The 14,513-nt window shown below is 37.2% G+C and overlaps 1 protein-coding gene and 1 pseudogene across 3 annotated transcripts in view; one reads left to right on the top strand and one right to left on the bottom strand.

The window, feature by feature from the left end:
- Positions 1-14,513, bottom strand: part of SSR1 (signal sequence receptor subunit 1) — a 50,712-nt gene that overhangs the window by 29,102 nt on the left and 7,097 nt on the right. For all 3 annotated transcript variants that reach the window (XM_043986102.1, XM_043986111.1, XM_043986120.1), the window contains exons 3-7: positions 13,140-13,224; positions 11,106-11,368; positions 8,120-8,196; positions 6,862-6,940; positions 6,486-6,579 (exon numbers count right to left, since the gene is read on the bottom strand). In XM_043986102.1, the coding sequence (XP_043842037.1) occupies positions 6,486-6,579; positions 6,862-6,940; positions 8,120-8,196; positions 11,106-11,368; positions 13,140-13,224 (598 nt within the window). The remainder of the gene's footprint in view (positions 1-6,485; positions 6,580-6,861; positions 6,941-8,119; positions 8,197-11,105; positions 11,369-13,139; positions 13,225-14,513) is intronic.
- LOC122742104 lies at positions 2,934-3,368 on the top strand (annotated as a pseudogene).

A 14,513-nucleotide genomic window follows, 5' to 3' on the forward strand; every position in this document is an offset into this window, starting at 1 on the left:
CAAATAACTGTGTACAAACAAGATGCCAGGGAAGCCAAGAGACAGAGATGAGGAGGCAGAGTCCCGAGCACACGGGATAGCCAGTGAAAATGTTCAATGAGGAAATGGGGGTTATCTAGTGTGAGGAACAGTAAGAAGTCCAATGTTACTGGATCGCAAAATTGGTGGAGGGATATAAGATATTATTAAGATTGGAAAGGCAGAAAGAGAACAAGTTATGAAGAATTTAAAAAGTCAAAATGAGGATCTTATATTTGATCCTGGAGTAACTGGGAGACACTGGAGTTTATTGGCTAGGGAAGTGACATGGTCATTTACCCTTTAGGAAGATCAATCTGACAACTAAATCGAGAACGGATTGGAATGGTGAGAGATTTGAGGCAGGGAGACTACCCAGCAGGCTATTGCAATAATACAAGTCTGAGGTGAAGGTGGCTCTATACCAGGTTGGTAGCAATGCCAGAAGAGAAGGGGGTGTAGATGGGACATAAGAAAAAGGAAGAAATTGACTAGACCTGGCAATAGATTAGATTTGAGGACGATACCTATACTGTGAGTTTGGATGACTAGGATAGCAGTACTTTTGATAATAATAAGGAAGTTAGGAAGAAGGGAGGCTAAAATAATGAGTTGAGTTTCTGACTTGTGTTTAACATGTCTATGGGACATCCAATACCTAATAAAGAGCTGTAGATATGAGTCTGGAGGTCAGAAGAGAGGTTAAGGCTGGACAAATAGATCAAAAAATCATCTGCATAGAGAAGACAATTTAATCCATGGGAACTGATGAGAATGAGTGAGAGAAAAAAGGGAAGAGGGTCCAGTTCAAGAAGGTCTTAGGGAACACACATGGTTAACAGATGGGTATGTACTTCTGTATATACTTATATATTTTGTCTCCTGAAATTGAATGTAAACTCCTTAATGGCACTGTTTCTTTTTTTTTGGTGAGGCAATTGGGGTTAAGTGACTTGCCCAGGGTCACACAGCTAGTAAGTGTTAAGTGGCTGATGCTGGATTTGAACTCGGGTCCTCCTGAATTCAGGGCCGGTGCTCTATCCACTGCTCCACCTAGCTGGCCCGACACTGTTTCTTTTTTTTTTTTTTTTGCAGGGCAATGGGGGTTAAGTGACTTGCCCAGGGTCACACAGCTAGTAAGTGTCAAGTGTCTGAGGCCGGATTTGAACTCAGGTACTCCTGAATCCAGGGCCGGTGCTTTATCCACTGCGCCACCTAGCCGCCCCATCACTGTTTCTTTTTGATCTTTGTATCCCCAGAGCCAAGCACACTGGCATTTGATATGCACTTAATAAATATTAGACTAATTAATTCCTCATCAGAATTCTTCTATCTTTATTCTTGAGCTTGACCCATTTTTCCTGCACTAACTTTACAGAGTTTAAGTTCATAGGATTCTCTGAACCCTGTTCTTCCAAAATGCAAGTATATATAAGATTATGACTGGTTTTCCATTTCTGTATAAAAAATTCTAAGATAAAGGGCTTATTTTCCCCAAGGCTCCTATCACTTCAGCAACCAGCTCCTCCTCGCTTTTCAGACATAGGTCCAAGAATAGTACTTGCCTATAATATACTCTATGCTATCAAGAATGTCCTAATCATAAGAGATTGTGAGAGTATTGAAAGTGATGCTAGGGGGGCAGCTAGGTGGCACAGTGGAGAAAGCACCGGCTCTGGATTCAGGAGGACCTGAGTTCAAATCCAGCCACTTGACACTTACTACCTATATAACCTGCAAGTCACTTAACCCTCACTGCCCTGCAAAAAAAAAATAACACTAGACTGAGAGAAAGATCTAGGTCATACCACTATAGGCAAACTCTGAGCTTCAATTTCCTTAACTACAACCAGGAGAGTATATATGGAATTGTTGTAAAGAAAGCTCTTTGCAAATCATAAAAGTACTTTATATAAATGTGAACCATCACCACGGCAAGTGAACAATTGTTCACTTTAACTCCTTTAAATATGTTGCACAACTACTACTCATCCATTAACTATAAATATCCATTAACTATAAATATAGTACTATGTTGGTTTCTTCTGTTAAAGAGAAATCACTAAACTAGAGAGTATAGTACAAATAGTATTAACTGAAGTTCAAAATAAGTGGCATATCTAGTTGCTTTAAATGAGTTTAAGTCTCTAGGCATAGATGACACAAAGAAAAAACTCCCAGTTCTGATCAGTCTAATAAAACTGGAAAATGACTGGAGCAGTTAGTTGATGAAACTGGAAAATGGGTTCATAGGCTCCTAAAGCCCAAAGATGAGAAAATTTTTTTCTTTTTCAAAAAGAGAAAAAATGATTTCCAAAAATGAGAGCCTCATGAACTTGACTATGAACCCAGATAAAATTCGAGACTATATTAAATAGAAGTTTGAAAATGTAGAAATTGAAGCAACAATCACTTGGAGCCAGCATGGATTTACAACTCTTATCAAATTAGTTTCATTGCCTTTTTTGAGGCTTATTAGACTAGCAGATGAGAGAATGGCTATAAAGATGGTATATCTGAATTTCAGCAAGGTAGATGATAATACTTTTGTGGACAAGATGGAGACATATAAACTGTACATTAGTTTGCTAGATGTGGAGCTGTCTGAACAATACTAAAAGAATGTTGACTAATGGAATGATGCTACTAACCTGTAAGGAACCCTCTAGTGCAGTTATCAAACACACAACATGCAACACTCCCAGGTACAGCTGAACCAGATTAAAATGTAATTGGGGGGGGGGGGGGAAGCTAGGTGGCGCAGTGGATAGAACACCGGCCCTGGAGTCAGGAGGACCTGAGTTCAAATCTGGCCTCAGACACTTAACACTTACTAGCTGTGTGACCCTGGGCAAGTCACTTAACCCCAATTGCCTCACTTAAAAAAAAATGTAATTGGGGTCCTTTTCCTTAAGATGGCACCGAAGGTGAAGAAGGAAGCGGTTGTTCCCCTCAAGATGGAAGCCGAAGCCAAGACCTTGAAGGCCAAGAAGGCAGTATTGAAGGGTGTGCAGCCACAAAAAGAAGAAGATCCGAACATCTTCCACCTTCCGGCGACCCAAGACTCTAAAACTTCGAAGGTAGCCCAAATACCCTCGGAAAAGTGTCCCAAGGAGAAACAAGCTTGACCACTATGCCATCATTAAGTTTCCCTTGACCACTGAGTCTGCTATTAAGAAGATAGAGGACAACAACTCCCTTGTCTTCATTGTGGATGTCAAGGCCAACAAGCATCAAATTAAGCAAGCTGTATGACATTGATGTGGCCTGATGGAGAGAAGAAGGCCCATGTCCGACTGGCTCCAGACTATGATGCTTTGGATGTTGCCAACAAAACTGGAATCATCTAAAAGGTGTCCAGGGCAGCTAATTCAAATGTTACCTCAGACACTTGACACTCATAGCCGTGTGACTATTAGCAACTCACTAAACCTACACTGTCCCGCATACTACTCCTCTACAATAAAGAAAATTTCCAGTAAAAAAAAAATGTAATCGGGGTAGGGGCAGCTAGGTGGTACAGTGGATAAAGCACTGGCTCAGGATTCAGGAGGACCTGAATTCGAATCTAACCTTAGACACTTGACACTTACTAGCTGTGTGACCCTAGGCAAGTCACTTAATTCTCACAACCCTGAAAAAAAAAATTTAATTGGGAAAAATTTATCAATACAAATCAAAATACAATAAAACACAGATAACATTATATTTTAAAACTAATATATGGTCTGAAAAATACTCATAAACAAATGAATGGTCCGATTCTATTTGAGTTTGATATCACTGCTATGGTGGATAAAGCATCAATTCCTCCAGAACCTTGTTCTGTTAGACATTGGTAAAAAATTGATAAGCCATGTGAAAGGAAGAGAATTTTTAAAAGTAATATATTCTAAGCTTGGGATGGAGGGAATATATAAATGCATGAAGGCAAAAATAGAAGGAATGAGAATAAGGAATAGTCTAGTTTGAGTCCCTAGAAGGGAAGAGATAAAGCCAGAAAGGTAAGAGTGGATGGAGAAAATTGAAAGATTTGAATGCTAGGCTAAGGAGTTTGTATTTTAGCCTACTGGTAATGGGGAAGCAGATTTAAGGTTTCTAAGGAGCATAATTAGATCTGTTTATCAGAAGATTACTCTGACAGCTGTATGAAAGATTTCTGCACAGTGCCTGGCACTGATAGACTGGGGTATGGAGAAGCCTTGAGTTAAGAAGGCCAATTTTTTTTTGGGGGGTGAGGCAATTGGGGGTTAAGTGACTTGCCCAGGGTCACATGGCTAGTAAGTGTTAAGTATCTGAGGCCACATTTGAACTCAGGTCCTCCAGGACCAGTGCTCTATTCACTTCACCACTTAGCTGACCCTTAGAAGGCCAATTTTAAAGCTCTAAAAGTCTAACGTAAACAAGAATGGCAGCATGAAAGGAGATGGGGGTATGTTGTTCTAGATAATCTAAAGTCTCTCACAGCTCTAATAATAATTTATGAGTCTTATATGATGGTACCATGGACAGAAATACCAAAGTTGAGAGAGATGGGAAGTTGGTGGGAGTGGGAGGAAAGGAAAGAGTCAGGCTGAATTAGAAGTGGAAATAGGACATCCAGGTGAAATTAGAATCCCAGATACCTGGAAATGCATGTTTGAAGTTTAAGTGAGAGAGAGACTGTGGCTGCCTGAATGTGTAAAGCCACCAGATGTGTAAAGATCATCATGGACATTTGCATTTGGGGAGTTTAAAGAGGAGACAAAAAGACCTGTTCCTCTTAAAGAAAATCTTAGAGGGCCCAGTTAAATTAATTGCTTGTGGCTACATTTTAAAATAGTAATTGTTTTAAAATATTAGACTCAGATTTCTAGTAGAAAACTCATTTTTAAAAATTCACTTGTTCTCTTCTCCAAACAATCTTGTTGTTGTTTTTTTGGTGGGGCAATGGGGGTTAAGTGACTTGCCCAGGGTCACACAGCCAGCAAGTGTCAAGTGTTTGAGGCCGGATTTGAACTCAGGTACTCCTGAATCCAGGGCTGATGCTTTATCCACTGCACCACCCAGCCGCCCCCTTCTCCATACAATCTTAACCCTTCTGAGATTAAAAAAAAAAATTGTTTTTTTTTCTTTTCATCTTCCTTCTCAATCAATAGACATGGAGAAGTAACAGCTCATGCTAAAATTACTGAGCATCTTAAAAATAAAGTGATTAAAAAAAACTAGGTTATTTTTTAATATAAAAGCTACTTGGTACCTATTTATATTTCATTGTTAGAGAAAAGAACTTTTCACCTTCCTAAAAGTTAAATATATAAACATATAGGTTAACTGCTATCTTTGACAGTAAACAAACATTTATTAAGTGCTTACTAAGTGCCAGCACTGTGCTAAGCACCAAAGATATAAAGAGAGGCAAAAGACAGTCCTTGCTCTCAAGGAGCTCACAATCTAATGGGAGAGACAACATTTGAACAAATACGCATAAACAAGCTATAAATTGGATAAATAGGAAAAACCAACACAGGGCCAAGTACTAGAATTAAGAGGGATTGGGAAAGGCTTCCTGTAGAAGGTGGGATTTTAGTTGGGACTTGATGGAAGTCAGGAAGCAGAGATGGAGAGAATATTCCATGCCTATGGCATCATTCAGAGAAAACACCGTCACTGGATCAAAGAATATGTGTGTGGGGGATAAAGAAGACTAGAAGGGGTGAGAGGGGTGGCCTACATTCTGACAAGCTTTGAAATATTAAATAGAGGATTTTATGTTTGATTTTGGATTCAATGGAATTTGTAGATTAGGGGGATGCTAAAGGATCAAATTAAAATTTTCCTTCTTCCTCCTGAAAAGTCAAACTATGGTCAATTTAAAATTTTCTCTAAGAAATATAATGCTGAAAACTGCAAATGATCATTAGTTGGGATTCCATAACTAGCTCAAATGATGTGTTGCTATCCAAGAAAAGTCCCCATTACTACCAAGCATCATCAACAAAGTTTAATTGCCTCACCTCTTCTACTCTGCACTGAAGCAACAGGAAAGAAAAGAGATAGGAAAAGATTAGGAATATAAAGAGTTCACACACATGCTTAATTGTAAAATTAAAGACAGATTAAAAGTAAATATGGATGTTTAGTTTTCAGACAAAGCTTATACTATGTAAAAAAAATTACTACTTTTCCTTTCCTCATCTTGTAAAAACTACAGACCCTGGTCACTCAGTGTTTATTATGGGGTTTATTTTGGTGGAATTATAAAAAGGGATTTGACTGTATCATTTTTGTGGAGAAAGCAGAGCATTTAGTCAACCTTTAAAATATACTAGATTGTAAACAAGACATCTGAGAACTGTAGATGGGAAGAGATGACTTTTAAATGACACTTATTTCTTTAATAAGTTTCCTTTAGAAAATATGAAGACATTTATGTGAGCCTCAAATTTCTTAAGTACTTCCCCCCTAAAATTTTTATGCATACTTACTGATTTGATTCAAAGTCTCTTGAGGAATCCAACTCATATCAACATCATTTTGGTTCGATGTACCCATTTCTACTTTCTGAGCTGGTCTTTTTCTCTAGAAGAACACACAAATAATTTTAGGTATATCAGTACTCAAGTAAGATTTTATTAGAATTATCATAACCAACAACAACTAAAAGGTTAGGCTTCAATTTTATTATAAGAATTTGAGAAAAACTTAATGGTCTTCAATTTCAATTAAAGTAGACCACACAAAAATATTTTTTTTCCTGAAGAATATAATAAGATATCACAAAGTGTCAGGTTATTATTAACTCAATATTAAGTGATTTTCATAGCTATCACTATCCAGAAGAGAGCATATGCAATTCCTTACCTTCCTAGATTCTAGAAGCTGATGAAGCCCAACAACGACTAGTAGCCCAAGTCCAGCAAGAAACATATACATAAAGATCCTTATTTCAAGGAAAGAAAAAAAAGCATAGGGAATTACCATAAATGAAGATGATTGCTATTATAGTTTTGATACATGCCATAAATCCTCTAACTAACATTATGAATAAGAAATGAAATTGTACAGGGTTCAATTAAATTAGGAGTCAGTTATGAGACACATACTGGCTGCTTGACCTTGGACAAATTTCTCAGGCAATTGTCTAAACCTCTAAATTTTAAGAGTTTACAATCTTCATGGGCAAAGTTTTCCCATACAGGGAGTTATCTATACCAATGAAATCACAAGTCTGGCTCTTAAAAGGCATTATGAGGGCTTGGTAAATTATTCTTTGCCATCTTTAGGAAGTTATGAATAAATATGAATTATAATCTAAAGTGAAAAGCACTTCACAAAACATGACAAAATAAAGAAGCTCACAGTAGAACAGCTGAATAGATTTTGCCTACCATTGTATATATATACATACATATATAAATAAAAGTCTTAAAATATTTTTCTATAGTGATATTACAAGGGGAAAACTCAGAGAAAATGAGTGTTTTGTCATTAGACTGAGAAGTGATACAGTTTATCCCTAGTAGGCAAGAGTTTGGGGAAGGGGGATCAAATGGAGCAAGTGTGACAAGTTCCTTGTTCTTCTTAAGACAGTGTGGCTTTTAAAGCTATGAATCCCTAATTCAAAGTAATACTGAAATATTAAGCATGTTTCAAAGTAAATCATAAGTTTCCTGATAAACTTTTTGCAGCAAATACAAGAAATAAATGGAAATAAAGTTGAATTGAAGCTTTACTGTACTATAAAGATTACATTATCTCTACTCTTTACCCATCTAGGGGCCTCAACTGACCATTCTAAATTTCCCCAAGTACACATGACATGTTGCCTCTAAACCATTTCAGGAATGTCATGGCCACCTGAAAAACATATTTAGGAAGCAACAAATCTTAGCTTTTTACCCTAACTGCCCATCAGAAGAGGTGGCACGGTGCAACAGAAAGGTTACTAGATTCACTCTGGCTCTTCATTTACAACAAGGGTGACACTGGACAAATCACTTCACTTTTCTGCAACTCAGTTTATTCTTCTGTAAAATAATGAAGTTAGGCTAGATGACCTTCCAGTTCCCTTCCGGCTTTAAATTTATGATTCTATAAGCTACTTTATCACAACTCTTACGTTTCTCCATCCAACCCATCTTCTCTTTCAATAATTGTAACTGTTTGATTGAAGACAGCATCTTGGAACACGTTCCCCTATAAAAACACAAAATTTGAAATGTGTTGAAATGATTAAAGTTTCAAAGAAATTTTAAAATCCATTAAAAAGCTGCATTATGTGACCATACGGCATTCTCATAATTGATGAGGTCAATATGTGTAGCCACCATGACTTGGGAAAGAATTGGAAATCAAGGGGACACCAATCAATTGGTGAGTGGCTGAAATACTATTATTCTACAAAAAATGAGTAGGATGCTTTTAGAAAAACCTGCACTTAGATGAAATGATGCAAAATAAAATGAATAGAACCAGAGGAACGCTATACACAGTAACAGTTGTATTATAATATGATCAACTGTGAATGACTTAGCTATTCTCAGCAATACAATGATCCAAGACAACTCTGAGGACTTATGATGAAAAATGCTCCCCCCCCCCCTGAAAAGAACTGATCAAAGCGTATTCTTTAAATTTAATTTTTCTTGGATTTTTTTGGTGGTGGTGGGGCAGCTCTGTTTTCTTGGTTTTTTTTGTTTTTTTTGTTTTTTGGTGAGGCAATTGGGGTTAAGTGACTTGCCCAAGGTCACACAGCTAGTAAGTGTTAAGTGTCTGAGGCCGGATTTGAACTCAGGTCCTCCTGACTCCAGGGCCGGTGCTCTATCCACTGCGCCACCTAGCTGCCCCCTCTGTTTTCTTTTATAACATAAACAATACAGAAGTATGTTTTACATGACTACACATGTATAACCTATATTAAATTGCTTGCCTTCTCAATGATGGGTTTGGGGAGGTAGAAAATTTGGAACTCAAAATTTCAAAAACCAATGTTAAAAAATTGTTTTTACATGTAATTGGGGGGGGGGGGCAGCTAGGTGGTGCAGTGGATAGAGCACCGGCCCTGGACTCAGGAGTACCTGAGTTCAAATCTGGCCTCAGACACTTAACACTTACTAGCTGTGTAACCCTGGGCAAGTCACTTAACCCCAATTGCCTCACTAAAAAAAAAAATAATAATAATAAACTACATGTAATTGGGGAAAAATATAATACTAAATAATTATTTATTTTTATTTTTTTTGCAGGGCAGTGAGGGTTAAGTGACTTGCCCAGGGTCACACAGCTAGTATCAAGTGTCTGAGGCCGGATTTGAACTCAGGTCCTTCTGAATCCAGGGCCAGTGCTTTATCCACTGCACCACCTAGATGCCCCCTAAATAATTTACCACCACTGAAGAATCACCACTATTATGTGGTGTCTCTTCTCTGTATCACTTATAATTCAGATGCTTACACCAATGCTAACATTGCCTCTTTGGGAACCAAAGGAAAGGGAGAATGAAGGAATGGAATGGGGAGTGCTAGTAAAAAGGAGAAGAGATGGGGCAGCTAGGTGGCACAGTGGATAAAGCACTGGCCCTGGATTCAGGAGGACCTGAGTTCAAATCCAACCTCAGAAACTTGACACTAGCTGTGTGACCCTGGGCAAGTCACTTAACCCTCATTGCCCCACCAAAAAAAAAAAAAAAAAAAAAAAGAGAAGAGATGTCCAATAAAAAAAACCTGTGTCAGCACAACACTTTCATCAGATTAATTTCTTCCCTTCTTAAGTAGAGAGGAAAACAGAGAACTTTTAGTAGCAGCATAATATTCTAAGTGGGAAAGGAAAATCCAAATTTATCTTCTAAATGGCAACAGATTAGAAACCAATAACTTAAAAACAAATGGAACTGACTTAAGACATTTGAATAACTTTCTTCACTGGGAATAATGTTTGGCCATATGAGACATATGGTTCTGTCATTTTAGCATCAGGTTACATGCATCAAAGATCATGCTTATCCATTCTAACAAGAATACCATATCAAACCTTGCTTAACAGAATTAATTGATTCAGGCAAAACAATGTTACAGGGGACTCATGGATCTAGGACTAGCTACCTAGGACTAGCTCAGGTCAACAACAACTGATTCCTATTTACTCTTGGGAAATTGGGTAAATGACACTAATGTTGGATTTTGATTATCATTTTATTAACATTACTGAAAAATGACACTGGTTAGGGCAACTTTACAGAGGGTACACTTCTACTCCCTTGTATTTAACTCATACCCAACTCAGAAACACTTTAAAAGCAATTTAAATCTTTTAAAACATATTAACAAAGATGATTTAATATGATCACTAGTCACTAAAAAACTGAAACCGAAGGTTTTAATCTGACATTATCTGCAATTGTCTTCTATATTATTACTATGACTGCTGCTGCTGCTACTATTACTACATAACAGTATTTTCTAATCAACAAAAGTCTTGGGGGCGAAAAAAAATATTTTTATGTTATTAGCTGTACTAATGGTCTTTAAAATGGATAGAAAGTGAACCTGAAGGTTAGGTATCACGTTATTCTGTAACTTTATAAGTGAAAAGATAACACTATTAGGGGCATGGAACACTAAATGTAGCATTAAATATTATGACATGTGTCTATTTTTAATGATCAAATATTTTGTTTCTAGGCAGGAAAAAAGAACGACCTATCTGGGAGTTTAACTTTGAACAAATTCTAGGATATCAGTACTATTTTGCTGCTTAACATATAATATACATCTAATGTGAACAAAAAGACATCAAGACTCATGTAGGGTCTCCTTTGTTCCCAATGCCTAAAGTGAAATAAACTTTGTTGCTAAGACTATTTGTTCTAGAACACTAGAGATCATAATGCATAACCTCTGAGATAAGAAGGCATAATGAACTGTAAAACAGCCAAAAGGCAGGCAACTAGAAGAGAGGGAGTCTTGGATAATTCAAAAATTTGATAGTTATGTCCCTAAACAATGAGTGGCTTATGATCCAGAATGATTATTTATCAAGCAAAATGTCATTTCCCCCATTAAATTGCAACTTTAAATAGAAAAAAAGAAAGCATAAACAGGTCTTACGTTTAAATCTCTGTAGTTCAGATTGATGACTAGACCAAATGGACGCCCACCCATGGGCTCTGCAGGGATGAAAGAGTACTCAAATGTTGCCTGCCTCTGGGGTGGCACTACAGTGTTCAGAGGAAGAGCTGTGAAATTCTGGATATAAAACTGGTAATCCTGAGGATAGCGGAATGAGGCATCTAGGGATTCAACAATAAAGTCTTCTGTACCCTTGTTTGTAAAGCCTACCAGGAACTTCACAATATTATTTGCTGGAAAATCTAAAGAAAGAAAATTAAGATAGGAAAGTTAGAAAGCTTTCAATAAGATATAAAATGATGCCTAAACACACAATTCCAACCTTAAAAATTACACTCATCTACATTTATAGACGTCAAATCTCAATTATGAGTATATGATCTGGAAGCTGTTGTAAAGACCTAGTAACAGGGTTGTCATTTAGTAGTTTTATGGTTCCCCTGAAGCACCTTAAGCTGATAGAAGAAAGCAGTGATAACTTGGCTAAAACTTTCAACATAGCCACATGTAATAAAATTACTACCCCCATTTAGAATAGATACCCTGATGCTAGAAAACTGATAAAGGTGGTGAAAGGAACAATGGACTTTGGATGTCAGGAGACCTACATTTGAATCTCATCTCCAACCCATTAGGACTACGACAAAGGAGAAGTAATTTAACCCTGCAGTTTCCTCATCTGTCAAATGGAAACAATAGCCCCTCTCCTCACAGGGTGACAAGAATCCAATGAGCTATTCTTTAACCTCTTTGAAACACAATTTTCTCATCTGCAAAATGAGGAGAATCTTATACGAATTATCTCACAGGTACTAAGGATCACATGAGATTATATATAGTGTTTTACAAACTTTGTCAGTTATTACACCTAGAGGGTTGGACCTTATTTTGCTGGGAATCGCTTGGCTTCACATGCTTTATAAGCCAAATGTCTTGTATTACTATGTCTCTATTGGGAGTTAACTTGTTAGTTACTAAGATTGTTTTGTCATTATTCTGAATGATATTGAGAGCCACAAGAATCTAACTAATAGCTCATATTTCTATAGATGACCTGCACTGGTAGGAGTTTCTTCCCTGGAAAGTTTCCTATACTGATGAATTCATGAGTCCAGTCCTCATAGATACCTACAGTACTTTAAGGTTTCCAAACCCTACTGTGGGTTAGTTTAAAGAGCCTAATTTTGTTAATGAAGGAACTGAGGCTCAAAGTAGAGTTCAATGAGTTGTCCAAATTCAGAGAGTTATTAAGTGTCAAAAGCAGGATTCAAACTCAGCTATTATAATTCTATATTCTTTCCATGATAACTCTTAAATAGATGACATAAAAAAGGTAGGGAAAGAATAGAGAGCCATAATAACCAAAAGTATTGTCAATACCATGAGATGAATGATAAAAATGCAAAGTAAAAAAGCCCCAAAGTTACAAAGAGAAAACCAAATCCTTTTTTTTTTCAAATTGAAATTCTTACAATTAGAAGAAGCAAAAAGCACAACAGTATGATAGAGAATTTTTCAGAAATCCATAAGAAACAAGTACTTAAAAAAATAACTTTTATCTCTTTAAGAAATCCTTTACATCTCACTCATGGAGCAATGATCCAATTGACAGCTCACTGCAAAACTAATACTGCATCAATATTTTAAAGAAAAATATTATGCAATATTGTAGTACAACAGTTTAAAATTTCTGAAAACAAAAGCTTTGAAAATGCTCACTGACCCACAGGCATTTAATTCCTAGGTCAAATAAGTTTTTCTGTGTTTTTTCCCTTACTTTATTTCTCCTTTCAAGTTCCACATGTTATTCTTTAAACAGAATTGTTTTGTAAAGTTGTGCATGCCAATTCCAGGATATAATTGTTTTGGAAAGGAATACATACAAAGTATATGTGCATCATTCCAGAATCTCCCCCCCTTCTCCAAGGTACTTCAGCATCTAGCTTTGCTTCCTGCTTATGGTGATTATTGAGGAATATTTTTACTTGTAGTGCTAAAAAATGTTTATTTTACCTTCTCCTTTTACAAATAAGATAGTTGTGTCTGCACTTGGTGAGGCTTCAGGTTCACCAGAGAGATCTTCTTCTTTTTCTTCTGCCTAAGAATATAAAAAAAGTGCTATATTAATATAAGAAAAAGTCATATTACTGGCAGTGGGGGTGCATGACTTACAGGCTCATCAAACAGATGCCTAACAATTTCTTCTTTCTGATTGAAAATTTTCTAGACAAATACTACTCTGTGAGGATTACCTACTATCTATGAAATCACTATATGGAAATGTAACCAGTCTGCAGTAAAGAATAATGGACTTGAAGATTAAAGACCTGGGTTAAAATCCCTGCTTTGCAGTTTACTTTGTGACCTTGAATAATAATAATAGTTGGCATTTATGTAGTGCCTCTAGATTTGTAGAGTTCTTATATCTGTCAATTTGTTTTTTTTCTTTCTGTCTTTTTTTTTTTTGGTGAGGCAATTGGGGTTAAGTGACTTGCCCAGGGTCACACAGCTAGTAAGTGTTAAGTGTCCAAGGCCGGATTTGAACTCAGGTCCACCAGGGCTGGTGTTCTTTCCATTGCGCCACCTAGCTGCCCCAGTCAATTTATTTGTAAAGTCCTATCATCCTCTTTATACAGATTCAATTCAGCAAGCATTTATTTATTAAGCAGCTACTATGTATAAAACACTTATGCTAGAGGGGCAGCTAGGTGTGCAGTGGATAGAGCATTGGCCCTGGAGTCAGGAGTACCTGAGTTCAAATCCAGTCTCAGTCACTTAACACTTACTAGCTGTGTGACCCTGGGCAAGTCACTTAACCCCAATTGCCTCACTAAAAAAACCAAAACAAAACAAAAACACTATGCTAGGTATTGAGAATATACAAAAGGGCCACCAGGTAGTACAGTAGATTAAGTGTCAGGTCCAGAGTCAGGAACACCCAAGTTCAAATCTGTCCATAGACACTTACTTAGCTGTGTGACCCTGGACAAGTGACTTAACCCTGCCTCTGTTTCCTCATCTGTAAAATGAGCTGGAGAAGGAAACGGCAAACCACTCCAGTATCTTTGCCAAGAAAACCCCAAATGGGATTATGAAGAGTCAGATATGACTGAAGGACAACAAAACAAATACAAAAAGCAAGAGTTCCTGCCTTCAGGGAGCTTTTATTTTACTGGAATACAAAATAAATAAAAAGTTATTTCAAGAATAGGGGGAGCACCAATAACTATGGGTATCAGGTACCACCTTTAAGCACTGTCCGTCCCTGGGACCCCTCCTAACTGGAAGGGCCTTCATTTAAGGAGAGTTCCCAGGCCAGTTATCTCTTCATTTCCCATCAGGCTGCACTTCTCCATCATGCCCTGAACTCACACTTTATAGCAAAAC

The sequence above is a fragment of the Dromiciops gliroides genome, chromosome 1 (assembly GCF_019393635.1).
Source record: "Dromiciops gliroides isolate mDroGli1 chromosome 1, mDroGli1.pri, whole genome shotgun sequence".
Lineage (NCBI taxonomy): Eukaryota > Metazoa > Chordata > Mammalia > Microbiotheria > Microbiotheriidae > Dromiciops > Dromiciops gliroides.